Source organism: Equus asinus, chromosome 2, assembly GCF_041296235.1.
Source record: "Equus asinus isolate D_3611 breed Donkey chromosome 2, EquAss-T2T_v2, whole genome shotgun sequence".
NCBI lineage: Eukaryota > Metazoa > Chordata > Mammalia > Perissodactyla > Equidae > Equus > Equus asinus.
Window position 1 is genome coordinate 169,149,697 of NC_091791.1, and position 27,178 is coordinate 169,176,874.

At 47.3% G+C, this 27,178-nt stretch overlaps 5 protein-coding genes across 7 annotated transcripts; 1 reads left to right on the forward strand and 4 right to left on the reverse strand.

The window, feature by feature from the left end:
* Positions 1 to 355: 355 nt before the first annotated feature.
* CHMP4A (charged multivesicular body protein 4A) lies at positions 356 to 3,962 on the reverse strand. Its single transcript, XM_014868552.3, has 6 exons — positions 3,811 to 3,962; positions 2,250 to 2,399; positions 1,989 to 2,166; positions 1,446 to 1,560; positions 1,141 to 1,273; positions 356 to 711 (listed from the first exon to the last, which is right to left on the reverse strand). Exons 1-6 carry the CDS (start codon positions 3,839 to 3,841, stop codon positions 653 to 655), a joined length of 666 nt encoding a protein of 221 aa, XP_014724038.3. The 5' UTR covers positions 3,842 to 3,962; the 3' UTR covers positions 356 to 652.
* Positions 3,963 to 4,368: 406 nt separating this feature from the next.
* On the reverse strand, positions 4,369 to 5,932 carry MDP1 (magnesium dependent phosphatase 1). Its single transcript, XM_014868553.3, has 6 exons — positions 5,730 to 5,932; positions 5,560 to 5,620; positions 5,382 to 5,492; positions 4,945 to 5,052; positions 4,757 to 4,842; positions 4,369 to 4,583 (listed from the first exon to the last, which is right to left on the reverse strand). The coding sequence occupies exons 1-6, from the start codon at positions 5,764 to 5,766 to the stop codon at positions 4,492 to 4,494; spliced, it is 495 nt and encodes a 164-aa protein (XP_014724039.1). The 5' UTR covers positions 5,767 to 5,932; the 3' UTR covers positions 4,369 to 4,491.
* Positions 5,933 to 6,915: 983 nt separating this feature from the next.
* Positions 6,916 to 16,267, reverse strand: NEDD8 (NEDD8 ubiquitin like modifier). Its single transcript, XM_014868554.3, has 4 exons — positions 16,072 to 16,267; positions 8,120 to 8,167; positions 7,875 to 7,957; positions 6,916 to 7,286 (listed from the first exon to the last, which is right to left on the reverse strand). Exons 1-4 carry the CDS (start codon positions 16,087 to 16,089, stop codon positions 7,190 to 7,192), a joined length of 246 nt encoding a protein of 81 aa, XP_014724040.1. The 5' UTR covers positions 16,090 to 16,267; the 3' UTR covers positions 6,916 to 7,189.
* Positions 16,268 to 16,373: 106 nt separating this feature from the next.
* On the forward strand, positions 16,374 to 23,653 carry GMPR2 (guanosine monophosphate reductase 2). Its single transcript, XM_014868547.3, has 10 exons — positions 16,374 to 16,683; positions 17,072 to 17,192; positions 17,739 to 17,858; positions 20,224 to 20,307; positions 20,451 to 20,618; positions 21,455 to 21,536; positions 21,628 to 21,734; positions 21,921 to 21,963; positions 22,651 to 22,810; positions 23,013 to 23,653. The coding sequence occupies exons 2-10, from the start codon at positions 17,106 to 17,108 to the stop codon at positions 23,200 to 23,202; spliced, it is 1,041 nt and encodes a 346-aa protein (XP_014724033.1). The 5' UTR covers positions 16,374 to 16,683; positions 17,072 to 17,105; the 3' UTR covers positions 23,203 to 23,653.
* A 412-nt stretch (positions 23,654 to 24,065) lies between these two features.
* On the reverse strand, positions 24,066 to 27,178 carry TINF2 (TERF1 interacting nuclear factor 2). Of its 3 annotated transcripts, XM_014868545.3 has the most exons (9): positions 26,308 to 27,178; positions 26,055 to 26,159; positions 25,834 to 25,935; positions 25,647 to 25,754; positions 25,463 to 25,559; positions 24,836 to 25,298; positions 24,679 to 24,746; positions 24,480 to 24,571; positions 24,066 to 24,346 (listed from the first exon to the last, which is right to left on the reverse strand). In XM_014868545.3, exons 1-9 carry the CDS (start codon positions 26,497 to 26,499, stop codon positions 24,272 to 24,274), a joined length of 1,302 nt encoding a protein of 433 aa, XP_014724031.1. In that variant the 5' UTR covers positions 26,500 to 27,178; the 3' UTR covers positions 24,066 to 24,271. The 3 variants fall into 3 exon arrangements, with proteins under 3 accessions (XP_014724031.1, XP_014724032.1, XP_014724030.3); XM_014868546.3 differs by lacking the exon at positions 24,480 to 24,571 and having other exon boundaries at positions 26,308 to 27,166; XM_014868544.3 differs by having other exon boundaries at positions 24,237 to 24,571; positions 26,308 to 27,166.

The window sequence follows — 27,178 nt, forward strand, 5'->3', positions numbered from 1 at the left end:
AAGGAAAACTACTTTATCCCTGTATTCTCCCTCTCTGTCCTTGAAAAGGGGCTTTGCAAAAGGACAATGGGTAGTAAATTATGGGCCTGTCTTGGCAGAGGCATGATTGGGACAAAGTGATGAGGGAAGACACAGAGACAGCTCCACACGGTCCTAAGATAAGTAACAGATGGCAGTTTCCTCAACCTCAGCACTAGGCAACTCTGGGACAAACCAACTTGAAAGATCAAACAGTATCTGCCTGGAACACAGTAGGTTAAGATACTGGAAACTCCCATTTATTCTATGTTCCAATGCCCCTTCATTATTCCCATTATTATTCATTGCTTGAAATAAAGCTCCAAGGACCAGGGGAAGAGTTTCAGGTGTAGAGCAGGCAGCAGAAGCACTAGGACTCCATCCACCCAATTTTATTGGGAACAAGGGCACTGTAAGTGCTATCAAAGAGAAAGGAGCCCAGGGGCTCTCCCGCACCAAGATCCTTGTTGAGAGTTGAGCCAGGGATGGGAGGGCAACAGACCCTTTTCTCCGGCAGGGTCATACTACCACCCTCAGCAGGACCTCCCAATAGGGCTATGGTCCTTTAGCTCAGCACTTGGCACTTAAGGAAAAGAGCAACAAAGGCAGCGTCAAGAAGACAAGGCCAGACTCGTCAGGACACCCAGGTAGCCAACTGCTTCAGTGCTTCTGCATCTTCATCTGCTTCGGGAGCTTGGGGACAAGGACACCCAGAGAAAGAAAGAAAAGTGTTAAGGCTTCAGAAACTTCCAACCATCCCCTGCTAGAACACTCAGAGCCTGCTGAATTCTCTCTCCCCAGCAAAGAACCTAAAGGTGTGGTCCTTCTGCTTGCTGGGCTGCTGCTATTCCCATAGCATCTTTGTGCAAGTTAGAAAAAGATGCCTTTCTCCCAGTGTTTGCAGCCCTAAGCCAGGGTACACAGCTTGCTGAATGGAGCACAGGCCAGATTTCAGTCCCCATTCCCCTTCAGCCAGGTGCCCTTATGCAGTCAACAACCTGTGCAACTGTAGCAGCAGCCCTCTCTGCCTGGTTCCTTTGAGGCAGGATGACTGAGGAATAATCTTCCCCATATCTATCCCACCCTCTCAAGTCCTTGAGACAACAGAACAGCCCTGGGTACCTGGCTCTGCTGGCACATGGGTGGGTACACTGGGTAGTTTGACTGGAGGTTCTTCCTCCTTATCATCCACAGGTAACAACTCCCGGGCTGATTCCTCCTGCTCCAGCTGCTCTAGCTCCTCCAACAGTTCATCCTGGATGGGGGACGACAAGACTATTCAAGATGAAGAAAGGAAACTTCTACTTCTAAAAACATACCACTTCTGGAGTTCCTCCCCAGAACTTGCCGCACAATTCTTTTGGGCATCCCTTCTGCCTGGTCCCATGCTTTTCTCCAATATTCCCTGACCCCTCGCTTCCAATCACCTCATCCACATCTTCTCCAAAGCCCAAAGGCCGAGAAATGGCATCTGAGATCTGCTGGGCCACCTCCTGCTGTTCTGTGATGTCAGCCATCAGTTCATCCACCTTGTCAATGTCCCTGAGAACAAGATATATAGCCAAAAAATTAGGCAACAACCCCCCTGACGTTCTCACCTCACAAGAAGGAAGTCCCTCCTGCCCATGGCCTCAGACTGATAAACCTACGGCTACCAGGTAGAAGAGATCCCTGGACAATTGTAAAGAGCAAGATGAGGCTGAGAAATGGCAAGAAGCCACAGTGGGGAGGACAGGTTGCACTTCCTTCTCGGAAGGATCTTTAACAATTAGGAAATCATCTCTCCTCCCTGGAATGCCCCAGCCAGCAGAGAGATATTCTTGCAGGAAGCAAGGAGGCGGACAGAGGTCTAGCCATTAGAGGTGTCTATACTGTGATCTCACATTCTGAGAGGTTGTAAGATTCAAAGCACAATACCAAGCTACTCTCCCCAGTGCCTGGGCCCCCTCCTTCCCTACCCCCGTACCCACATGTCCTGGTAGGCTTTCTTCATGCCTTGGGCAGCAAGCTCCATGGTACGAAGCACTTCGACATTGGTGGTGGCATTCTCAATGGCCTCACGCTGAAACTCCAGGGTGGATAATGTCCCGTCAATTTGTGCCAGCTGCTGTTCCAGTCTTTTCTTCCTCCGCAAAGCCTGTAGGGCGGCTGACCCAGCCCACACGCTGAACATCAGAGCCAGAAGCCCCTGCTGCCCACCTGGCCCTCCTAAAGGCGCCTTTCCCCCTTACCTCTCTTATTCTTGGTGCCATGCTTCTTGGCCGTTTGTAGCTCCTGTTGAATCTTGTGCTCCAGAAACTCCTGTTTCTTGATCAGTATCTTCTCCGTTTCCTTCAGTTTCTGTATTGCCTCTTCAGGGGTGGGCCCCTTCTCCTTCTTCCCTGGAGTCCAATGGAGCAGGCCCACATTGTGTGAAGGAAGAATACTAGCCACTAATCACTGAGTGCACAGTGTGTGCTAGGCACTTGACTGTTATTATTAATCCCAAAATGGCTCTCTACAGCGAACGTGCTATCTTCACTTTATAAATGTGAAGATAGGCACAAAGATGTTACATTTTTTGTCTAAAATCACAACCCGTAAGAGATTGAGCAGGAATTGAAATGTGGCAGTATGACATCCAAAGTCAGTGTTCTTTTGCTATTCCAAGCTGCCTTTCAATTCATTTCTAATTTTTTTTTTAATTAATAGACTTTATTTTTTAGAGCAGTTTTAGGTTGACAGCAACTTGAGTGGAAGGTACAGAGATTTCCCATATACCCCCTGCACCCACACATGCATGGCCTCCCCATTGTCACACCCCTCACCAGAGCTGAGTCCCTTTTTTAATCACCGTTCCTCTCGCTGTCCTAGGAGATGCCCAAGGTCCTGACTCTACAGGATCAAACTGAATGAAATACAGGGGGCCAAAGGAAAAAAAGTCTGATCTTGATTTTCCCCTTCATCTTCTGCACATCTAATAGAGTTATTTAAAAAAAAAATCTGATGGCCCTTGCCTGCTTAAAATCTTTCCATACTCTCCACTGCCTACAAGATACAATCGAAGACTTTTTAAACAAGACATACAAGGTGCTTCATGATCTGGCTCTCATTCACCTCTCCATCCACACTGCCTTCTCTTTCCTCTTCCCCTTCAGCACGCGCACACACACACACACACACACTCACTCACAGGGCAGCCAGAACTTCTTTTCCCTGAATATATCATACTCTTTCCAGCCTCTCTTTTGCATAGTTAGTTCTTCCTGGAGAATGTCAATTCCCCACCTGGCACATTTCTAGCCTCCTGGATCACTGCCCCCAGACTCCTGCTTCCTCTGTGCTCCCCTGGTTTTTAGGAACATCTCCACAGTGGGGTTGCCACACTACACTGTAAATGCCGATTTTTGCTTGTCTTTGCCCACCAGTTAAGAGCTTCAAGAAGGCAATCTTTCCTCGTCCTCTCAGATTCCCTCTTGCCCAGAATAAAGCAAGCACCAGGGGTTTGGAAAGAACTGCATGACAACAGGCAGAAACTCATCCCCCAAGCCTACACAGTGGGAGCCGGCACAGTCACCACGCTCTTCACTCGCGTCCCCTCCCGGGCCTCGAGCTCTGCCCTCCGGGGGTGGGGGAAGGACGGCACACGGAGCGGGACTCGCTGACAAGGCGGGGCCTCCTGGCACCGGAGAAGGCCTTGCCGGGCCATCGGCCGGGGTTTTCGGGACAGCCTGTCTCCTGGGTCTCTTCCCCTCCGGTCTCCCCGACCCCTGCGGCCAGCACCTCCCGGTCGACCAGTCTCGCCCGGCTCACCCCTCCCGAAGAGTCGGCCGAGCCCACTCATCGCGACCCCAGCCTCTCCCGCCTGCGCCCCGCGGCGGCCCGCACACTTCCGCCTTGCTCTCGGGGGGAGGGTCCTGTCTCATCACGCGGAGACTGGCCTCGGCCAATCCCTCGTTGGGGCACCGCGACGACATCATCAAGAGGCGCAGACGAGCCCATTTCTATCACGTGACCCAAGCCTCCAGCCCCACTTCCACGCGCTTCTCTTAAAGCGGACGCTTCATTTTCCACTATATAAAAAGGCCGCCCCCCCCCCCCCCAAAACAAAGTACTTGTTTCCTGGAGGGAAATGTGCAGGGTCACGCACCCCACTACTTGGGGCCAGTGGAAGAGTTCTTCATGCTCTTGACAGAGCTCCGGAGAGGGGTGGGGATGGGGTGAGCACAAGGGAATCATAGTCTTGGGCTTGCCACAAGTTTATAAGGCAGAACCTGACGCAGTCTAAGACCTCACACTCCAGTCTTGCCACCTCCGGGCAGCCGACCCCGGTTCACACGCTAGAAAAGTAGAAACAACCCACACTGTGGGTAAGTTCTCTTCTGTCACATGCAAATACACTTTAATAATTTACAAATACACCTGAAAATGTCTTCCTTTCTGATTTCCTTTCAGTTTTATGCCTCCAATGAGGCTCATCCACGGGGCTGGATCTCAGGGTCCAGCTTGGGCCTTTGTAAATGTCTCTAAGCCTTGAGTTAGGGTGTGAAGACTCATGCCATTCCGCACATGAATGCAGGTAACACCTGAAAAGAAAAGAAACGACGTTTCATCAGGCCTTCAGGGCTCCCTACAATTACTCTCATCTTTTGTGGGTGTCACCCGTCATGCAAACTATCCATCCTGTACATATCTACCTAACCCCTCCTAGGAACCCCATCTCCTCATTGCCCAAATGGCTGTTTTCACCACTCAGTACCCAGTTTGCCGACATCTACAATATTCCGCTTCTCATCATCAAAGAAGATCATCTGGGAGAAAAGAACTCCAGTCTTCTGCTGCAACCTGTGCCAGACAGGGCAGGGGGTGAGGGCAGGGGGTAACCACGTTGGCTTCTTCGCTCCTCCAGCTCTCTGGTCTTGTCTCTCCCTGCTCCTCCCCACGTACCTCTTAAAGTGTGTGACCTTGCTGCCTGGATAGATTTCGCGATGAACAAAGTATCTGACAAGGTCAAAGAGCTCCAGTAGCTGGTTGGCACCTTCAGTCTCACTTGTCCTGCACAAAGGTGTAGAAGATGAGATCAGGAGTGTGGAGGGCCAGGGCTGCAAGTTAACTTACGTATAACCAGGGGGGAATAACTTGCTGTATTCCAGCATGGCCAGGCATCCTCGGCCCTTATTCAACTCCATATCCTTCTTGTCTGACATGCGTGGCTCTAGCCAATGTTTAATAAAAGGCACAGGAGAGGGTACAATTAGAAAAATATCGAAGTATTTGCAAACATACATGGCCGAAATTTTTGTAGCCAAGGGGTTACACGGGAAGTCTCCTCATGCACGCATCTCTCAGCATCGCACTGAGTTTTTTTCAGTCGCTCTTCTTACCGGGAAGCGGCCGCGACGGGCACCCCAAGGCCCTGCAATCGTTCCAGGACCTCAGGCACCTCTGGGTACAGTCGGACGGTCTGGCCCCGCCTGTCTCGTACAGCTCCATCACTGGAGAGGGCGAGAGAGCGCTCAGCGCCGGCAGGCCCGCCGGGCCCGCCCCCCAGCCCCGCCTCACCTGCCCTTGTGGAACGGGGGGTCTACGTGCGTGTCCACCCAGAAAGGCCAGAGCGTGTAATCTGCGAGAGGAAGGGGGGGTTCAGCCTTGGAGGGCGCAGGGCCTCGAGCGCTGCAACTGGGGTTTGGGAAGAGCGCGCCCTACGAAACTCTCCCCAGTCGGGCCCTCACCCAGATCGAAGACCGCCAGCTTCGGGAGCTGCGCCATCACCAGCGCCGCAAGCCGACTGCTCGGAGGCGGGGTTTCCCCGCGGCCACAGAGTCCTCGCAGCCCTCCCACGGCTACGAGGCCGCCCCGCCGGCCTGAGACACGCGGCTAGAGCGCCGCCACGCCGCGCCGGGGCTGTCAGTCTGAAGACTGCGCAAGAGCGCCTTCTGATGGTGGAGGAGGGAACAGCCTGCAGCAAATGCCTGCGCCACCGCGCGCAGGACCAGACGTCTTTGTCTCTTCAAGAGATCTTCTTCCCTTACGTTCCCACTACACCCAGCCTCGCCATTCTACTAAACTAGAGAAGCCAGGGAAGGGAAGCCTTTTTTTCTGGGACCCATCTCATTTTATCTTACCGAGACCTAAGTGATGTATCGTAGCTTGTGTCACTCCTCACTCCACCCTTCTCCGTGTCAGCCTCTCTTCGTACTGTAGAACCCAGAGCCCCAGCAATACCAGCCATAAAGAACGGAGCGTCTGCAGAGCCAGCCCTGATGGCCTAGTGGTTAAAGTTCAGTGTGCTTAGCTTCCAAGGCCCAGGTTCAGCTCTGGTCGCAGAACCACACCACTCGTCTATCAGTAACCACACTGTGGTGGCAGCTCACACACAAGAACTAGGACAACTAGAATATACAACTATGTACCGGGGCTTTGGAGAGGAAAAAAAGAGGGAGATTGGCAACAGATGCTAGCCCAGGGTGAATCTTTCCTATCAAAAACAGGAGTGTCTGCAAAACCCTTGAGGCCTCTCTCAAACCAGGCCCAAACGTCCAGTAGGCCACAGTGGGAAAGAACTCACTCTCCTGGTTCTACCACCCATGCCAGTAGTATGCTGGTAGATACGTAACCACCATTCTGTGGGAGAGACTGATTTATATTGTCTGCCAATTTCTGTAAATATTCCTACCATGGCCAATTTCAAGCCACCAACATGAAGTCACTCAACATGGAGTTGAGAACAGACGCCAATAATTAGCTCTTGTGAGCTGGTAAGTGCTGGCTCCAGCACACCACTGAGAGCAGGCATTCCTAGGGTCTGATAATCCTTCTGAGGGCACATTCCCTTCCACTGTCCTACTCCTTCAGCCTGGTGTAACCGAGTGTGCACTGGGTCCACTTTGATTTCAATCACATTTGTGCAAGAGAAGATTCCAAGAGGCCAGGAAATATTTTATTGACAATCAGGGACAGAGCCATAACAGAGGGAAGCACGCAGGACTGCAAACTAAAACCCAGTAGCCAGCAAGGGCCCTTTGGGCCAGGAACACTGCATCCTGGGGCCCTCACAGTCTCCCACCAGTAGACACACAAGACTGGGCATCCATGAGACGGGGCAGTGGCTCTGGTGTCCCAGAAAGTGAGAGGATATATGATGCCTCATTACGAGCGACAGGGTAAGGAGGTAAAATGGAGGGAGGGTCCATCACTGCCTAAGACCACCGCCTCCTCTCAGAGCCAACACCAGATGGAGGACTGAACCGCCTAGGATCTTGTAATCAGCTGCTGTCTTCTCATCATTCCTGCAGGAAAAGGAGGCCAAAAAAGCATTAGAAATACCTTCTAGAACAGGGTTCTTGGTTGGGTTTTATGGATCTCTCTGGGGGTCTATGAACTCAGATGAGAAAAAAATTACATCTTTATTTTTACTAACCCCCTAACTGAAATATGATATTTCTTTTAATCTTGAACATAGGTAAAAACACTCAGTGGTATTAGCAATATGGGTAATCTGTTAACAACAGAAATTAGATATTTTCATATCATAATACAACTATTTACAAGTATCTTGATAATATTTCAGAATTATGGTAGTTATTGGACCCACCATTAGACCTTAATGTGTTAATAAATAAGCACATAGATAATTATATCACAAATTTGCTTTTTTAGTATTTTGATAACTGTATATCAATATAATTACTTTCTTTTGTAATTCTACATATTTTAAGTCTGCAAAAATCTTATTCTGAGAAGGGGTTCAGGGGCTTCACCAAATTGCTAAAGGGTCCAAGGCACCAAAACAAAGAGGCAGGCCCCCTCCACTGGCAGTATTTGCGCCCTCATCTTCACATAAGATCGCCATGCCCTCATTCCCATTCCAGACTCACATCTGTTTACCACTGTAGATAAGCCGCTGCTGCTGTGGGGGGATTCCCTCTTTCTCTTCCACACGCTCCTTGATTCGCTCCACCTTTAGGAGAACAAGTAGTCAGGGGCTGCTAGGGGTAGGACGGAAGTGGGAAGAACAAGAGCTATGCACATAGCATGAGAGCAAAGGACTACATTCATCAGCATATCCAAACAAACGTACATGCAGGGCGATAGGCACGAAGAGGTGGTGGGCATACGTTACCTTGTCTGTGGGTTCAATGTCAATCTCAATCTCCTTTCCGGTCAGCGTCTGAAACAGGCAAGGGTTTCATGAGTCCTATAGCCCACTACATAATTCATCTTCTAGGTAAAACATCCTGTCCTCGTCTCTGGGGATCTACTGCTTTCTGAGAGATACACATTCTCAGCTAAACTGGTTTGAAGAATCAGAAGGCTTTGACCATACCTGTATTCGTCAAACATTTTTAGGCTATGGACAACTTTGATAGGGCAAAATTCTGTGAACTATTTGACCCTCTTAATGCCACAGGTCATCTCCCACCCCCAACCCACTAGAATCCATGAGAACACTGGAGTTCTTTTAGATGAGACAGTGATGAGAGGTATCCTAAGGAAAGTATTCTTTTGAGTCAGAAGGAGCCAGTTTTATACATGAATGCTAGAACTGAACATTCAGGTAATTCAAAGAATTCTCAAGGACACAAGAGACCATCTCTGACCAGCTTCTTAAGGAACACTAGAATTCCATATTCTATTCCCCCATATCTTCTCTAGACTCCTACCTAAATCCTAAATTGCAACTCTGCTCTTCTCGACTTCTTCCATAGGCTAAGGCCTGATGATATCCAAATGCAATAATCATACTGACAGTACACGTACAAATACCATGCTCCATTCAATCTAATCTCCCACCCGTCTTTGCTCTTAAAGCTCTATCCGCGCCAGTCTACAGTAACCCAGACCACAAACACACCATGTACGGTCTAGTTTAAGGGCATTTCTTTGCTTCTACTCGTTTCCTTGTTGCCATACCCTCCCCCACTCTTCTCAAACCTTCAAGGACCCTGCAATATAAGATCAATGACTTGCCACCAGTGCACTTCAGTACCCACTAGAGCTAGTTGTTTAAGTGTTAAACTCTCCAACTTACACTACAGCTTCCTAAAGGACAGAGACTGTTCTAATCTAAGCACAAAGCACAGGGTTTGACATACGAGCAGTCAATAAATATTTGTGGAAGGGCCAAATACACCAATGATCAGGTTACGATCACAGCCAACATTTACCGAACACTTTCCAAGAGTCAGAAACTATGCTGAGTGTCTCACAGGCATCAATCTGTTTAATTCTTGCAAGTATTTATGAGATACGTACTATTACTATCACTCTTTTATAGATGAGGAAAATGGGGCTTGGATAGGTTAAAAAGCATGCCTATGAAGTCAAAAGGAGTGTGCAGATCCAAACACAGACTCTTCGGACCCAGAGCCTGAACTTTTAAGTCTGTACTCGGTACTGCTTAACTGAGTCCGGCTGGTCTAGTATTGAGATCCAGTATACAATCCTGCAGAAGGTTCACAAAATAACACACGGTTTCTACTTATGGTATTCACCTAGACCAGCATGAAGAAGTACTGAGGACCTAATTTCTCAACTATGAGAAGGGTTCAGAACCAAGTATATTTCCAAAAATGCAAGAGTAACTCCTTTGGATTTACCTGTTTGGATGCAAAAGAATAAATTACAACAGTGATTTTCAAGTTTCTACCCCAACCCAAGGTGGTCCATGTGAAAATTTTCAATAGTCTATGGTAAAATGAGAAAAATAATGACAACAGTGAGATTTTCATGAAACTAAATATATTTGGGTGTTAAAATGTCCTTTTATGAAATGACAGTGACAATATACAATGATTTTTTTTTAGGCCCTTTCCTGACGAAATGAAAAGTTTGCAATTCTGTGCTGTCCACAAATTATTTCACTTTATTGATCTTAATACTTTGAATGCGAAGACTCTTCAACCAGAGACTTCTATTTCTAGGTAACTAAGTTGGAGGAAAAGCTTGAGCATGGATCCAGAGAGGAACAGGTGAGGTTTACTGCAGCACCTTTTGTAAAAGCAAAAGACTAGAAATAGCCTAATGCCTATTAATAAGAAAACTATTAAACTATGGTACATCCATAGAATGACATATTTATTATGTAACAGCTTATACACTAACATGGAAAGATCTAGAGAATGTATAATTATCTATCATTTTCTGTATGGAGATACAGACATATGTACATGCATAGAAGAAGGGATTAAAAGTATACGTCTCTCTTAATAGTGACTATCTTCGAGAAGGGGAGTAGGACTGAGGGGAGGTAACTTGCTTTATCTGTACCATTTACATTTCTAATAAAAATATATTCCTGGGGCAGGCCCGGTGGTGTAGTGGTTAAGTTCGCACGTTCCACTTTGGTGGCCCAGGGTTCCCGGGTTCGGATCCCGGGTGCAGACATGGCACTGCTTGGCAAAATGGAGGAAGATGGGCACGGATGTGAGCTCAGGGCCAGTCTTCCTCAGCAAAAAGAGGAGGATTGGCAGCAGATGTTAGCTCAGGGCTAATCGTCCTAAAAAAAAAAAATATATATATATATATATATATATATATTCCTTTGTCACATCAATATTAGTAAGCAAATATTCATTCTGACAATAAAAATGCTTAAAGAGTAAGAAAGAGTTTACGAGAAGGTCTAGAACTGCTCTCCCAAGAGTAAGATGCTTGGGCTGTACGACATGAAAAAAAATTATTGGTTTGTAAACACTAAAACCATAGGATTGGCCCTTTGTTTTTGAAACTGACTGGAGAAGCCCATGAACGTATATGGAGAGCAATCGGGCAATACAGCATCCCAGCAACAACACTTCTGAGAAAATAAGCAGGATTGTGTCCAAAAATGTACCCACGACAACATCACTGCAGCCTTCTGACGCTGAAAACTTAGACACAATCTAAATATCAAACAATTGAGGGTTAAATAAATTGTGGTACAAACATAAGAAGGAAAATCACACAGTCTTCAAATAATGTTTAGAATAGCGATATAATTCCAATTTTGTAAAAACAAAAAAAAAGAACGTGTATTTATGCGCTTTCGAAAACGTTTGGAAGGATATATACATCAGGGCTTTTATCTTGAGTTGTGAGATTATGGGTGATTTTAATTATATTATTTGTGATTTTCGGTGTTTTCCATTTTTTTATACCATAAATACACTGTAATGAGAAAAAAATTATTTTTAAAACACTGATCTTGAGGAGAGTATAAGGAAACAATTCTGTAAAGCAGCACTGCCCAATAGAAATAGAAATGTAATGTGGAGCTGGCCTTGTGGTCAACTGGTTGGGTTTGCGCACTCCACTTTGGTGGCCCAGGGTTTCACCGGTTCGGATCCTGGGCGCAGATGCAGCACCGCTTATCGGGCCATGTTGAGGTGGCATCCCACATGCCACAACTAGAAGGACCCACAACTAAAAAAATATATATACAACTATATACTGGGGGGATGTGGAGAGAAAAAGCAGAAAAAAAAAAAAGAGATTGGCAAGTTGTTAGCTCAGGTGCCAATCTTTAAACAACAAAAAAAGAGAAATGTAATGCAAGCTCATATACAATTTTAAATACACTAGTAGCCATATATTTAAAAGGTGAAATTAATTTTAATATTCTTAAGTCAATATATTCAAAATATTATCACTTCCATATGTAACCAATACAAAAATTATTAATATATTTTATACTTTTTTTCTAACCAAATCTTCAAAATCCTGTGTGCATTTCATTCTTACAGCACTTCTCTCAGGTCAGATAGTAAATTTTAATCTGAAATACTTGATCTGTATTTAAATTTCATAATTTACAGTTGGAAAAATAGATTTACATATTTAACTTGTTCCAAACATACTTAAAAGTTTCCCAACGACTGAATAAGGTTTCAGTTTTTATAATTAAATTAAATACAATTAAAATAAGTAATTGAAAGAAAACTTCACTTCCTCAGTCTCACTACCCACATTTCAAGTGCTCGATAGCCCACGTGGCTAATGGCTACCATATTGAACACTGCTCAAGCATTCCAGCTAGTATATGAACCAACAAAAAAAATCAGAATATCCTCATTTTGTAACCTCCAATGAAATAATGGATGGAGGCATGACTAACATCACAGGAAGCAAAATAACCTGACAGAAGTGCATCCCACACCACCACCTATGAACTATTCCCTCACATAAACACACAAAAAAGACTACTCAAGCCTCTAGATCTTGTTCCTAACTGACAGGAAGCACAGAGGAAAGAGGAATAAATTAAAAGACAACATGGGGATGTAATCAGCAAATCCAAACTGCAGGAAACTCTATGGGACAAACTACCTAGTTTATTCAACAAGAAAAAAATGGGGAAGGGGGAATTACAGATTTAAAAAGGCTTAAAATACATATCAACCAATTGCAATGTATCATCTTAGTTGGATCCAGATTCAAACAAACTGTAAAAAACAAATGAAACAACAGAGTAAATTTGATGATAGTAAGAAATCATCGTTAATTTTTTAGGTGTGACAATTACGGTGACATGAGGAAAAAAAGAACTTTTTACAGGTAAATATTGAAATATGTACGAATAACATATGCTATGCTGTCTAGGATTTGCTTTATAAAATATCAGATAAGTAGAGTTGGCAAATATAAATAAGATTGGCCACAAGATGACAGCTTTTTAGGCTGGGTAAAGGGTGCGTTATGTCCTTCTCTCTGGTGTTGTATATATTTGAAATCGTCCATAATTAAAGTTGTTCTTAAAGAAACTGAACAATTTTAAAGGATATTCTCAATATATCATGTCATACTGGGTTGCTTCCCTCAGATCTGGTCATTGTGACCTGGGAACACATTCAATGCTATCTAACAACTCTATGATAAACCTAAGCTCAACATACCCCTTTAGGCACTGGAAGAGATATAAAAGAAATTAAGCGATGCAGTCTTTGCTATGAATCTTTTTCAAGTGAAGATTTACAACCAAGAAACAATGAGGCATACAATTAACAGAACAAACCAACATACAAGGAACTACCATGTGAATATTATTGTCCAAATATAAGGTGCAATGACCAAGTGCTATGCTGAGTGAAAATCAATGGAGATTAATCTAAACCCGAACGAGGTAACTTTTCACACTCACCATAATAGCTCAAATAAAAATGCCTGACATGACTACAAGTTAGCAAGGGCGCATAGCAGCTGGAATGCTCATTCACTGCAGGTGGGAATGTAAAACGGTACAACCCCTTGGGGAACTGTTTGGCAGTTTCTTTTAAAGTTACATATATCTACCATGTGACCCAGTAATTCCACTCTTAGATATTTATCCAAAGGAAGTGAAAACATGTTCACAAAAAGACCTGTATAACAATGTTCATAGGAGCCTTACTCATAATAGCCAAAAACCGGCTCAAACTGACAACTCAAATGCCCATCAACTGGAGAATGGATAAACACAGTGTGACACAGTCATCCAACGGACTACTACTCAGTTATAAGAAGGAACTACAGATACAATAGGCATAATGCTGAGTGAAAGAAGCCAGACACAAAAACTACATATCGTATAATCCCATTTATATGAAGTTCTAAAACAAGCAAAACCAACCCCTGGAACTTTCAGAGGAGGGGGTGAAGATGTTCTCGATCTTGTGTATACATGAGAGTATACTGTTGTTAAAAACTCATTGAAATGAAACCTTAAGAACTTTGTGTTTTATTCTGTTAAAAAAACATGAATGGGAAAACTGGGGCGTAGAAAGTAAAGACAGTTGCCCAAAGTAATCTGCTAAGAGGGGATCAATGCAGGATCTGGGGATAGAATATGATGAAAAAGAAGTCGAAAGAAGACCTGTACACTACGATTTTGTACACCACGTCTTGGTTTGGACTCTAAACTCTAGAAGGTATGGTGATAGGAAAACCTGGCTGGAGGTATCACAGGGCAATAAAGACCTAAGCTAATGAGACCCCAGACCAGAATAAGGGTGATAGGAATGGAAAAGAAAATCAAGCAGAAACAGGTATCAAAGGAAAAATTAGGTTCTATAAGAGAACAACGACTCTAAAGAACTGGGTTCCAGACACCTGGTAGATTGATGGGGTCAATGTATGAGATGAGCATTGGGAATATACCTTAAGACAGAAGATGATATATTTAACTTTAGAAAGACAGAGATGAAGTAGCAAGAGAAGATTTAAATCAGGAGGGATTTAGTTGCTAAAGGATTGCAGAAAGAGAGACAGAAGTCAGCTACACAGAGATGACAATTGAAAAATGAATAATTCACAAAGGAACCTGCTAATAAAAACCTATCATTTATATAGGAATTGACAGCTAACTATTTGCTTTCATATGTATTTAATGTATAAAGAAATGCAGTAAACAAAAAGGAGAGAAGGAAGGCAGAGAAATCTGTTTGAAGGCGGAAAGGAAAGTGTTTTGGGAAAGGAGACTGAATTTCAGAGAAATACAAAATTAAAACAGATTCAGAGAGACGAAATCCAAATCTAGAAGCTTGCTACTCAAAGGGCAGTCCCCAGATAAGCAGCATCAGCATGACCTGGGAGCATGTCAGAAATGCAGATGCTCGGCTCCCATCCCAGACCTAGTGAATTAAAATCAGCATTTTAACAAGATCCCCAGGTGATTCTTACGCACTCTCAAGGTAAGAAGTCCATCTAGAACACGGTACTTTTTTTAAACTGCAGGTGTCAACCCATCAGTGGGTTATGAAAGCAACTTCGAATAGAATTGAAAACATCAGAGCATATCACACATGCTAAGTTTTTTGTGTCTGTATGGGGCAGGAGGTAAAATTTCTTAGTGTAGGTTGAGATTAAAAAAAAAATCTTACAAAACATTGAACCCAAGTATTATAATAACCTCTTCTTTAGACTAAGAGAGGCCTAGGAGGACATGAGAAACCATATGCATTGAAAAGATAAAAGCATTCATCTGCTAGTGTTTCTCAAACTTTCATGACAGTGACCCACAATAAGAAAATCACATGAACTAGTAACATACATGTGTGTAATATACATATAAAATGAAAACAAAAATTTCACAAAACAATACTCTCATCCAGCAGTATACCCTGATAATTCTATTTTCTTTCTTCTCTTTTAATGTTGCTTGTGACTCATTAAATTAATTTCACAAATACTGGCTCTTTTATAGGATACTACTCAAAGTCTGAAAAACAACTACCTTTAACACGCACCCTGTTTGACCTCAATCCTTATCGAAGAGGTGGTTTGGAAGGACCGAAGAGGTTAAGAGTGGCTATTATGTATGGTAAATACGCTAAGGAGCTGATGAAAGAACGACAGACTGACTTAGCAGTAAAAAGGCCAAACTAATGTTTCACTACATCAATTGTTAGTTTTTGTCTCTCTGTCTAAAGATACAGAAGAGGAAATAGCAGACAGCACTAATGAGGGTTGGGAATTGATGAAGAACCACGGGAGCAGAGAGGTGGAGATGAAGGAAACACTGCTAGTGCCAAGAACTAGGGCACTGATAACTAACCTGCCTCAGTCAGGTGCTGACTGAACACACTCCCAGCTTTGGTTCCTGAAGGCCGGCTGAGATACTACACCTTGGCGACAATCAGCAAAGGCTTACAGTCTAGCTCCTGGGAGGCCCCCCGCTTCCCCAGGCTAACGTTTTTGTGCTGTGTTCGGAGGCAGCCTATGTTAGGGGCCGGGAGAAGCAGGTAACCCGGGCATGAAGAATGGAGATCAGAGCTCATCATAAGAATCTGAAGGAGCGGGGAGCCAAGCTGCTGCTCTCTGACCTCGGGGGTTCGAACACAGCGAGATCTCGGACAAAGGCGGCCTCCTTCTGGGTCATGGCCCAGTTCTGGCGAGAAAGCAGGGATGGCAGAGACCCCGGGGTCGTCAGGCGGGGCCAGCCCTCAGCTCTCACAGCCCTTTTGGGTCCCCCTACTTCCCATCACCCCTCGCGCGGAGCCCTGAGGCTGTCAGTGCCCTCCAGGCTCGGGAAAGGCGTGGTTTCCCTTCCCCGCTTCTCCCGCAAGGCACAGCGGCCAGCCCAGTACCACTGCGTCTTGGCAAGGCTGGAGGTGCTCCCACCTTCACTTTAATTAGCATCTTCTTCCCAGTTTGGGGCCGCGCGCAGATAAATTGCTGCTTCTACCGCTGCAGTCGCCGCTGCCGCTGCCCAGCACTCTGCCTATGGGAGTCACGTCTGCTTCCGGGTCACTGTCTGGCTCCACCCCCTCCTTTCCACGGGGTTTCCAAAAGGCTCAGGAATGCTCCCGGGTTTCGTTTCGGTGGCGTCGGAAATGAAAAGAAGGCGGCCAGCTTAGTTACAGCAGAGATGACGCCTCCACGATTCTGAGAGACCCTAGCAAGCCCAGGCTAGTGGAGGGCGGGGGTGGAACGGACTACTTCTCCCATCGTGCCACGGGGCTCCGCGCGTTTCACTCTGGGGGTTGTAGTCTCTCGCCCCTCCAAGGGGAGACGGCAACGTTGAGGATCTAACGGCAACCTCAGTATGTGAACTCTGTTACCCAGAAGGCCTGGCAAGGCCCCGCTGAAGCTAGAGTTCCTGGGTTAATGTTTCTCGCCCGCAATTAGCGGAAGCTATTGGAGTAGCCCACAAGGCTCAGCGGGGCTGCTTGAGGCTAGTTGCTAAGCAAGGGGAACATCGGTCAACTGCCACCTGGGTCACGGCGACAGGAAGTGAGTACCCCTATTCCGGAAGCTGCTTATGCCCCCCCCCCCACCCCGCATTCCATTTCGTCCCCAAATCAGCCTTTTACTCCAAATTGCTCTTTCCAGGGGCGGGAGAATGAAGAGTAGCGGGGTAACGAATGCACTCTTGTAGAGTCACTCATGACTCCATCCCAATTCTTCTCCTCACAACTAGTACCTAGGATGGAGACACCGAGGGTAATCGCAAACATGGGACAGGTCAAAGGTGACAGTCTTCAGGGACCATGCCTCGACCAATGCCCGGACCTTCCACAGTTTAAGCGAGGAAAGAGATGAGCCCTGCTGCTAAACCTAACAGGACAGTAAGGCCTGCTACGGGTTCAGCTCCCCCCTCCTGATTTTTCCTACCTTCCAGCCCTCAGATCCGTCACTACCCCGAGGATCTCGCTATGCCTCACATCGACAACGACGTCAAACTGGCCTTCCAGGATGTCCTGTTGAGGCCCAAACGAAGTACCCTTAAGTCTCGAAGTGAGGTGAGCCGGCTTCCCTAGTTGCACTTCTTGACCCCAAGTTCCTGGCGGAAGTTCCTGGCGGTCCAGGACTGAGAAAGATTCCTAGCTCTGTCCTCGTGCAGTACTTGTTTTTTGGATGAGTGTATTAGAAAACAAAATTCAATCAAGGAAGTCCGAAGACCTAATTGACTTTATTAAACGATTTATGAACTGGGCAGCATCCCATGTAGCCACTAGAAGGGAGCTCCTAGGGGTTGTACAAAAATCAAAGATTTTTAAAGGAAGAGGGGTGGAGCAAGGGAGTTGTTAACAAAAGAAGAAAAAAGATATTTTGGGCCAGACCATCTTCTTTGGGGGGCGCGGGGGGAAGGGAACTGGCACGGGTTTTATCATGCAGATTACCTCACTAGTTCAACTCAGGAAATTTCAAATTCACTGTTTAAAGGTCACATTCTTGGGAGGGGCTGCAACTCTAATTAAATCTTTGTTAGCTGTTTTGGGGGCCGTTATGGGCCTATTATATAGTTTTTTTAAACAAAATGCTCAGTTTCCTCTTTATATCTGCAGGTGGATCTCACAAGATCCTTTTCATTTCGGAACTCAAAGCAGACGTACACGGGGATCCCCATTATTGCCTCCAATATGGATACTGTGGGCACTTTTGAAATGGCCAAGGTTCTCTGTAAGGTAGGACTTCCCTCATGCCCTCTCCTCAATGGTGTCCAGTTTATGTGGGCTGACTGCAGAGGTATTTGCGTCCCCATCCCCATGCCAAGTCAACTCGGGCAATTAACAATCAGGATGCTCCGATTTACTATTTTCTCCAGTACTAAGATTCCTTTATCTGATAAGTTCAAAGGACCTCCTGAGTTAGTGATGTTCAAGACTAAGTTTTGCCTCCATTTTTCTGATATAGGAACAGAACTTTCCCTTTTCTCCTGTCCAGCAGTTTATACATACTGCCAACTCTTCCCACCACCCAGGTCACCTCCTCCAAATCACGTGTCCCTCCAGTTACACCATTGTTAGGACATAAGCATTCACTGTTTTAGTCCAGAAACTAAATATAGTTTGAGCATTCAAAAATTCCTAACTAGATGATCCTAGAGAGAAGAAGCTTATTATTCTTCTTTTATGCCTGCTATCCTTTTTGTTTTTTAATCTTGTTCTTTTCTATTTTGAGTCCTAGGTTCCTGGGAGTTTCTGGGATATGCTCAAAATGGAATGTGTTTTTCTTATATACAGGTTATTGTTCACTTTCAAAATGGAAGATGCTGCTTCTGTCAGTAACATTACCTGCCTCTATACTTGTAGCTGAGAAGGTAGATAGTTACTCTGGGCACTCTGAGAACACATGCACTCTTCTGGTTAATCCATGTAGCCCTGGTTGATGGACTCTGCTCCTGCTGTGGCTGTGTTAGCCTTCAGGACTTATCTCCCTTTCTCTGTTTTTGATTGCTGTAAGTCTTTGTGGAATGTCTCCTGTCATTTCTCTGAGGTTGATAGTTTATGGAGTTTTAGTGCTGTATTGCTGTTGCCATCCACTAACTGCTTAGGAGTCCTGCTGTTGCCTGCATGCCCTGTCGAGCAGAGTTGAGGAATGGGGAATCTGACTTCAGCGTCAATAGACATGCCGTAATACATGGACCTTGTTGGGACTGTCTTGATGCTTTATGTTGAGCCTGGCTTTTCAGTACTGCCAATGAGTGCTAAAGAAGTCAGATTTTAGACAGAGAGCTAAGTCTCACAGTAATAATAAAAAGGTTGGATGCAAGCAGGCATCTTTTTCTAGATCTCTACCTTGGTATGTAATTGGATGTGCTCATTGTGCCAGTATATCTCCAAGGTCTGCTGACTTCCTAGATTGGTTTTTCTGTTTGTCAGCATATTGATGGCAGAGTGTTACTGAGAAAGCAGACTTCAATACCAGCTTTAGCTACGTAGTATTGATGATCTCTGACTGAGTATAGCAATCGCACTTCCTTACTGTTGGTTGATACATGACTTCCTTGGATTTCTGTCACTTGCAGGATTTGTGCTGTCTCAGTCAACTGCTGTCTCTCGTCTCTTTGCATGTCCGCACTTTTTTTAAAGATTTTATTTTCCCTTTTTCTCCCCAAAGCCCCCTGGTACATAGTTTTATATTTTTAGTTGTGGGTCCTTCCAGTTGTGGCATGTGAGATGCCACCTCAACTGTGGCCTGATGAGCGGTGCGATGTCCACGCCCAGAATCCAAACCGGCGAAACCCCGGGCCACTGAAGCAGAGCGCATGAACTTAACAACTCGGTCACGGGGCCGGCCCTGCATGTCAACACTTTTAAAGTACAAACACCAGCATTCACAGTGGCCACCTTTCTCAAAGTATTGCGATATTGTTTGCAAGTTGTTGAGCTAGGGAATGCAAGTCTGATGAGTCATTATATCCTTGAACTTGGTTGACTGAAATAGACTGAATGACATAGACTTTTCACATTGGTGCATGTCTCAAGAAAATTTGTCCTTTACTCCGGTGGAGATGGAGAAAGGATGGGGTAGCACCTTATTGGCTCCATTCACCTTGAGGCCTTACCTTTTGTGAGCATTTAGACTCACTGGATTACTGCTGGTAAATGGACGAGAAGATAACCAAAAATAGTTTAGTTCAGTACTAGATTACCATAGGAGGAAAGGCTGAGTCAGTGCAGGCAGACACCGGCTCTGTCTACCCTCTTCATGGTTCTAATCTACTGATTTTCCCACTGTACCAACAGCTTGTTCTTGTGACCTTTTAGGTCAGAAGCACCGTATGTGCTGGCAGGTGAAAGCCAATCTAGATGACAGTACTTTGGTGAGAGTGTTTGACAAGTACTAACTTATGGTAAAAAGCCCTACTGGGATTTGTAGGGAGAATAATGATTGAACGAAAATCCCAGTTAAGCCACTGACTTCTTCAAGTTGCTCGTTCCAGGCTTCAGTCCTTTTCTCCCTCAGATAGAATAGTATAAAGGTCTGTTCCTAGAAAACAGCACCCTAATAAAGTTCTCTCCTTTCTGATGCCTTTCTTCTCCACAGTTCTCCCTCTTCACTGCTGTCCATAAACACTACAGCCTCAAGCAGTGGGAGGAGTTTGCTAGCCAGAATCCTGACTGTCTTGAGGTAACACTGGCCTTCCCCAATCCCTTCCTTATCCCAGTTTTCCAGAAATCTTTTTTTGTCTTGCTGGGGACCCACTCTCACCTCCCCACCTGGCTGCTCCCCAGGTCTTTTCTGACATGCCAATGGCCCCGTTTCTCCCACAGCATCTGGCTGCCAGCGCGGGCTCTTCAGACTTTGAGCAGCTGGAACAGATCTTGGAAGCTGTTCCCCAGGTGAAATATATATGTCTGGATGTGGCAAATGGCTACTCTGAACACTTTGTTGAATTTGTAAAGAATGTGAGGAAGCGCTTCCCTGAACACACCATCATGGTATGTTTCTATCCCCCTGTAGTTGGTACATTCCTCTCCTTCTTCCCCTCTTTCCTGCCAAGTCATTTGTTACATCAGTTCATTTCTCTTCTGCTACATTGTGACTTTCATAGTCCACTTAATTTTGTTACTGGGTGATTATCCACAGTTCCATGCTTAAAATGTTTATTTATTGGTCAGTGCAGTTATCTCACCTTTGACAGAGAGTCTTTGTAAATCCAAAATCCCTGACATCACTCACCAAACCGTGAGGGAACACCACCTGCGGTCCATATACACCTGCCCACTGAAATGGACATGTTACTGCAATTATATTAAAGGGGTAGCATAAAACAATGTTTTATTTTTGTCCAAGCCTAGAGGAGTGATGACAAGGCCTCATTATCTTCACAGCATCGAGGGGGTCTCTCTGTTCTGTCCATCAAAAGCAAATACAGCTGTGCAGATGGGTATTTAGCCTTCATTACCATGTCTTCCTTTCCCTGAAGCCACAGACGTTTTATGACATAAAAGTTTAAGGACAGGATATGTTGGGTCTCTTGGTGGGGAGGGGGAGATAAATCTGCTGTAAATCACATTTAAGCTTGGTCCAATTGGACCCCAGGTTTATTCTGGTGCAACAGTGACACTGGCCGCTCACCCCCTTACCTTAGCTTGGGAAGCAGGGTCCTTTGAAATGACTAGTCTGAAAGCCCTCAGAGGGCCCAGTAGAGGGAGCCCAGGTACCTTTTTTTGTCATAATGTTGGCAGGTCATGGTCCTGGCATACTATCTATGAGAGCATGCAACCTCCTCTCTCTTCTGACCCTAACAATGCTGTTTTGATTGCTCTCTCAGGCAGGGAATGTGGTAACGGGAGAGATGGTGGAAGAGCTGATCCTCTCTGGGGCTGACATCATCAAAGTGGGAATTGGCCCAGGTAAGCTGGTTCACTGGGAGCCACTGGCTACCCCTTCGGTGGCAAACACCTGTGGAGCACTTCCCTCTCATCCATGTCACGTTCTTCTCAGGCTCTGTGTGTACCACTCGGAAGAAAACTGGAGTGGGTTATCCACAGCTCAGTGCAGTGATGGAGTGTGCAGACGCTGCTCATGGCCTCAAAGGCCACATCATTTCAGTAAGGCCCAAGGGCAGGGTAGGATGAGAGCTGCCAAACCTGTGGGTTTTCTCCCAGGTATGGAGGCTCTGGTAGAGGTGCATCAGGACACCTGGGTTCCTGTCACTTTGAGGTGGGCCATGGGGACACTGCTGAGAGGGCTTGGGAAGGCCATGCTGTCTCTTCATAGTGTTCCTTACTTTGCAGGATGGAGGCTGTACCTGTCCTGGGGATGTGGCCAAGGCTTTTGGTAAGGACGTTGGGAGGGCACGGAAGGAGGATCCTGTAGAAGAGGATGAGTCACCTCTGAGGGTCTAGGATCAAGCTAGGAAAGGCTGAGAGAACCCTTCAGATTCTTTCATAATAGGAACCTAGTGACCTTGAAGCCTGTGGAGTCACGTGGGGCAAGGCAGCAGGGGAAATCCTGCAGCTTTGATATGGACTCGCCAAGTGTGGATGAGGACCACCTGCACCGTTCCCTGGGCTGGTAGACAATGTAGATTCCTGAGCCCTACCCCAAACCTACAGTCAGGCTCTGGGGAGCGGGGCTGCAAATCTGCCTTTTTCACAGCCTCCCAGGTAGTCCTGGCTCACACTAAAGTCAGACACCTCTGCTCTTGGGACACTTGCAGTGAGTCTTGTTCAGCTGGGCACAGTAAAAAGAAATGACTAGAAGATGGCAAAAACAGCAAAAAGGAGAGAGTAAAAGGCCAGGCAGGGACTCTCCAGAGGATCTTTTTAAATTCTTGGGGAAATCGGGCCTACTGAAGAGTAGAGGCCAGGGCAGAGCAGGCCCAGCTAGGGAAACAAAATGAGGAAGATGCTGAAATCACTGTCAGGACTGAAAATTTGGCATAAGTTTCTTCTGAGAGTGGGCAAGTGGGCATGTGGGCACCTGGGCCAGCTTTGTCTCTTCCCCCCTTGTTGATGCTGGCAGGGGCAGGGGCTGACTTCGTGATGCTGGGTGGCATGCTGGCTGGGCACAGCGAGTCAGGTGGGGAGCTCATCGAAAGGGATGGGAAGAAGTACAAGCTCTTCTACGGAATGAGTTCGGAAACAGCCATGAAGAAGTACGCTGGGTCCGTGTCGGAGTACAGGTATGTGTGGGGGCCCAGGAGCTGAGGGGTCTTGGAAAGTGTGACTAAGCTGGATGGCTGCAGAACTGATGGCTGCTGGGAGATGGATAATACTGTTCTTGGGAGAAAGGTGATAAACTGGGGCTAGATGCTAGAGAATGGGGAAGTCACTGGGCCTAAGGAATCCAAAAAGAAAAGGTAAGAAAGTTTTTCCTCCTCTAAGGGCCTCAGAGGGAAAGACAGTGGAGGTGCCCTTTAAAGGGGACGTGAAATATACCATCCGAGACATCCTTGGAGGCATCCGCTCCACATGTACCTACGTGGGAGCAGCTAAGCTGAAGGAGCTGAGCCGAAGAACTACCTTCATCCGTGTCACCCAGCAGTGGAATCCAATCTTCGGTGACGAGAGCTAGACCTGAGCAATTCTGCCCTCCCAAGGCACCAGCACCCAGCACAGGGCTCCCCAGTGGGCCCCTCACCCATCCCAGCTACTATGGCCATTTATTACTTAGTCATTCCCTATCATCTCACTCCTGAGGGCTCCTGGAATAATTCTGTACTGCTCTGTCTGTACACACAAAATGCCCAGGGCACTCACTGGAAAGGAAGCAAGGCAGGCACGCTGAGATGATGAAGTAAGATAGTCCAACGGGAATCGGGGGACCTAGCATTCTGAAGATTATCAAAAGGAAAAGATGCTGATTGCTACATCAGTGTTTTATATGGCCTCGGTCTGGAAGAGGTAGGCTTTTAGAATCATGTTTTGTGAATTAGCTTTATTAAATAGGATCTTTGAATATCTCAAAAACTTAGAAGTAGTATTTACTTATTTTAAATACCTCAATAAAGAGAGATCCCAACGACTGTAAAGAGATTCTGGGGCTTTCTGCACAAAGCTGGGCATCTGGGTGCTATTCCAGGGCAAGTAGAGATGGAGCTGGCACTGACCCAGTGGAGTCAAGGACAGTGAGTACTTTTCCCGTGAAATATCTCCATTCTAGTGCCACCGCCCCCAGGTAACATGGCAGCATGAGAATTTACAAAGTATATTCTGGCATCAGGAGACACATAGATCTGTTCAGAATAGCAAAAGGAAATTTTTCTTCCAAGCTCTCAACCTGGTAACCCTTCTGGCCACATCTGAACAACACTTTCCAAGGGAAGTATAAAGGCGTAGGGATTCTTCCAGCTCTGGAGAGGCCCCTACTGTTTCTAAGGAGTGACCTAGACTAACCTTAAAGAAGCCTTAATTCCCCTCCCTCACACCAAGACAGTGTTGTAACAAATCCAGAGTTTAATCATCAAGCGTTAGAAAGTCATTTGAGCACTAGTCAGGCGTGGACTTCCACTTTATTCCCGCTAAACTGCGTGTACAGCTGAGGAGGAAGGAGACAGGCAGAGTGCAGAAGGCATTCCAGTCCTATCAGAGGAGTCTAGAGCTGTCTACATGGTCAGGGGAAGGGACAGCCACGGCACTGGGATTTAAGGGGGGAGGTATTCACAAAAGGTGGGGATCAGGGTGTCAAACTTTGTCTTCTGATAGTTATCCAGAGACTCCTGCAGAGAAGGGAGCAGGGAGAGCCTGTCATCATCTGAAACCACTGCGAGCCCTCCGGATTCTGGAGCATGTAGGTTTCTCTGTCTTGTTCTGCCCATAGCCTTCCCTAGCTTTCTCTTCCTTCCTACTCACCCTTCCTTCCCTCTGGCCATTTTCTTCCTCATCAGAGTCCAAAACCAAGTCCCCTATGGTAATGACAGAGCTGCACATAGATGGAGGACCCACTGCAGGAAGGAAAGCAGAGACAAAGCACTCTTCTAGGTGAACAGAGGCCCTCAAGAGTCCCCAAGAGAGGAGGTTGTCTGACCCAGTCCTGACTCAGAATACCTACCTGGCTTCCTGGCCCTAGGAGGTGATAATGATAGTCTCAGGGGGTCCATGGGGCAATCCAAACAATTCCTGAGGTGGGAGCAAGCAAAGAAGATAGGGTGAAGGGAAAGCAGGCAAAGAGTGTGCTGCTAGTAGGGAGAAGCAACCCATCTACTCACTCCTTTTGCTCCGAGGCAGACAAGTCAACTGAGTTCTCCTTCAGAGCCCTTCCCCCCAGGGTCTGGGATGCACTCTTAGACTTTCCAGTGGAGGCTGCTCGCCTGCCCACAGCACCTGCTGGATCTGCCACATGTGTCCCATATTCTTCCTGGTTCTCAGGCTTAGAAATGACCTGGGGTGGTGAACCCAGATTCCTAAAGGGTAACAGCATGACTGTGGGGCGCTCCTTATGGCCTCCCCTGGTGGATGCCCACTGGGACTGGATTCTTCGCCGGCCTAGAGGGGCCAGATTGAAGTGGTGGCCAGCCAAAGGTTCTGGGTGTTTCCTTGAGCCTGCTCCCTGAGGAAGGTATGGGCCAGGTCTGGCTTCTGGTAGAGGATCGTGGAGTGCTAGTCTTGGTTGCCGAGGAGGACTCTGCTCCATGGGCTCTGTCACATTCATGGAATCAGCATCAGAGCACTCTGAAAAAGAAAACAAAACTCCTATAAAGAGAACTGACAATAACACATCAACTCACTCTGGTTTCTGCCTCAGGCCGAGGTAACCCTTCCAATGGGCTGTCTCAAAAGGTCTCAGGCCAAACACTCTACCCCAAATTCCTACTTCACCCAGATAGTCCTGGTACCTGGAAGTGGCCACCCCATGTCCACACCATATTGGGTCAAGGCAAAAGAAGAAGTGACAGAAACTCCAGGCTGCATCCAACTCAGCACATCCTGCAGCTGTGGGCAGGGAGAGGGGCATGAAGACCACAGTTCTTAATACCACCACCCTGCACTCCGCCCTGTTGTGTTCTGTCCCAACAAAACCTGCTGTGCCTGCACGGGAGGCAGTGCTTTCTCCATCTGACACAAGTATTCAAAAAACAGCTTTTCCATGGCAGCCAGAAAGGGTTCCCCATACTCTTGTTCAAGTTCCTGCAGGGGGGACGAAAGCTGGTCAGAAGTGGACTAGAGAAAACAGCCATGTCATAGCTTCCAAACCAGCCAGTCTCACCTGCAGCTTCGAAGCCAAATCCACAGGAGCCTCTGCCAGCTGCTTCACCTGCTGGCGAAAGGTTTCTTGTGCCTCCGAGATCTTCCTCAGATCCTGCTTTGTCTGTTGAGGGTAAGGAAGGCAGACAAGTTAGGGGCACCAGGATCCAGTGTCTGGGAGGAGCAGCAACTTTGCATGGAGTGCTGACTGAGTAGTTAGGGCTTGTTCCAGGTATTACTCACAGTTTTGGGGTCCCGCACTACAGGTCCAGGCTCTGGGAAGTGGTGATACAGGGCATTCAGAACCTGGGCCCAAGGCCGGCCTTGCAGGATCAGCTCTACCACCACCTGTGAAGGCTACTGAGCTCAGAATACCCATTTCAGGGCAAGTTGCCCTTTTCCACCGGTTCCATTCGCCACCCCTATGCGGCTGGCCCTTGTTAGGTCCTCCCATCGCGCCCCCTTCCCCTCTCCCAGGTCCTACTGGCTTCAATACCTTGGCCTTTAGGCCCATACACAGGCGTTCATGGTGCCGGTAGCGAACCAAACCAGGGGCAGCAGCACGCAGGGCTCGCAGAAACTCCAGCACTTGCGGATAGTGCTCGACGCAGCGTCGGCGTACGACCTGCCAGCTGGCTGCGGCCGCGAAGCGCAGAACTGCGGGACCGGCCCCCGGGGGCGTGGCCATGGCCGGCGGGCTCCGCCCCGGGGGCGGCCCTTTTGGGTTCCTTCCTCCGCGGCGAGGTTTCCGGACTCCTCCCAGGGGCGGGGCAGCCGGCGGCCCTCAGTGGCTCGGCTGTCTCGATCTGCGCCGCGTCTTTCGCGATCTGACTTAGCACCCTTCCCTAAGTCACCAGAACGCTGGCGGTCTTCCCCAACTCGGGCTGGAGCCTGAATTTCCGGGGAAGCTGGTCGGCTTCACTGACACCGGGTCGCTCTGCTGTAAACGCCGCCACAGCTGTCTCGAACCCGAGGGCTGCCTCGCTTCCGGCTCCGCGACCAGCTTCCCTGCCCCGGAAAAGGACCGCAATGGCGAGCCAATGAGCCGCGAGAGCAGAGAAACTGACGCGGCGTCACAAGGCCCCGCCCAGGCAGATCCGGCGCCGCCCCGCCCTCTGCCCGTCACCGCGGTCGGCGGTTAGGCGGCGGGGACGCCCATCCGTGCTGCCCCGGCCGTTGTCCGCGGAGCGTGCGGAGCGGGCGCATCCCTCTCTGAAGTCTGACTGCCCAGCGTGAGGGCGAGGATCGTGCCGCTTCCCCTCTCCATCGTCTTCACCCCTGAAAGGCGGTTTCTTAGGTCCCGGCCCCCACAGCAGCGCCAGCCACGTCTTCCCCGGCGCCGCGCCGCTTCCAGTAAGAATCCAACT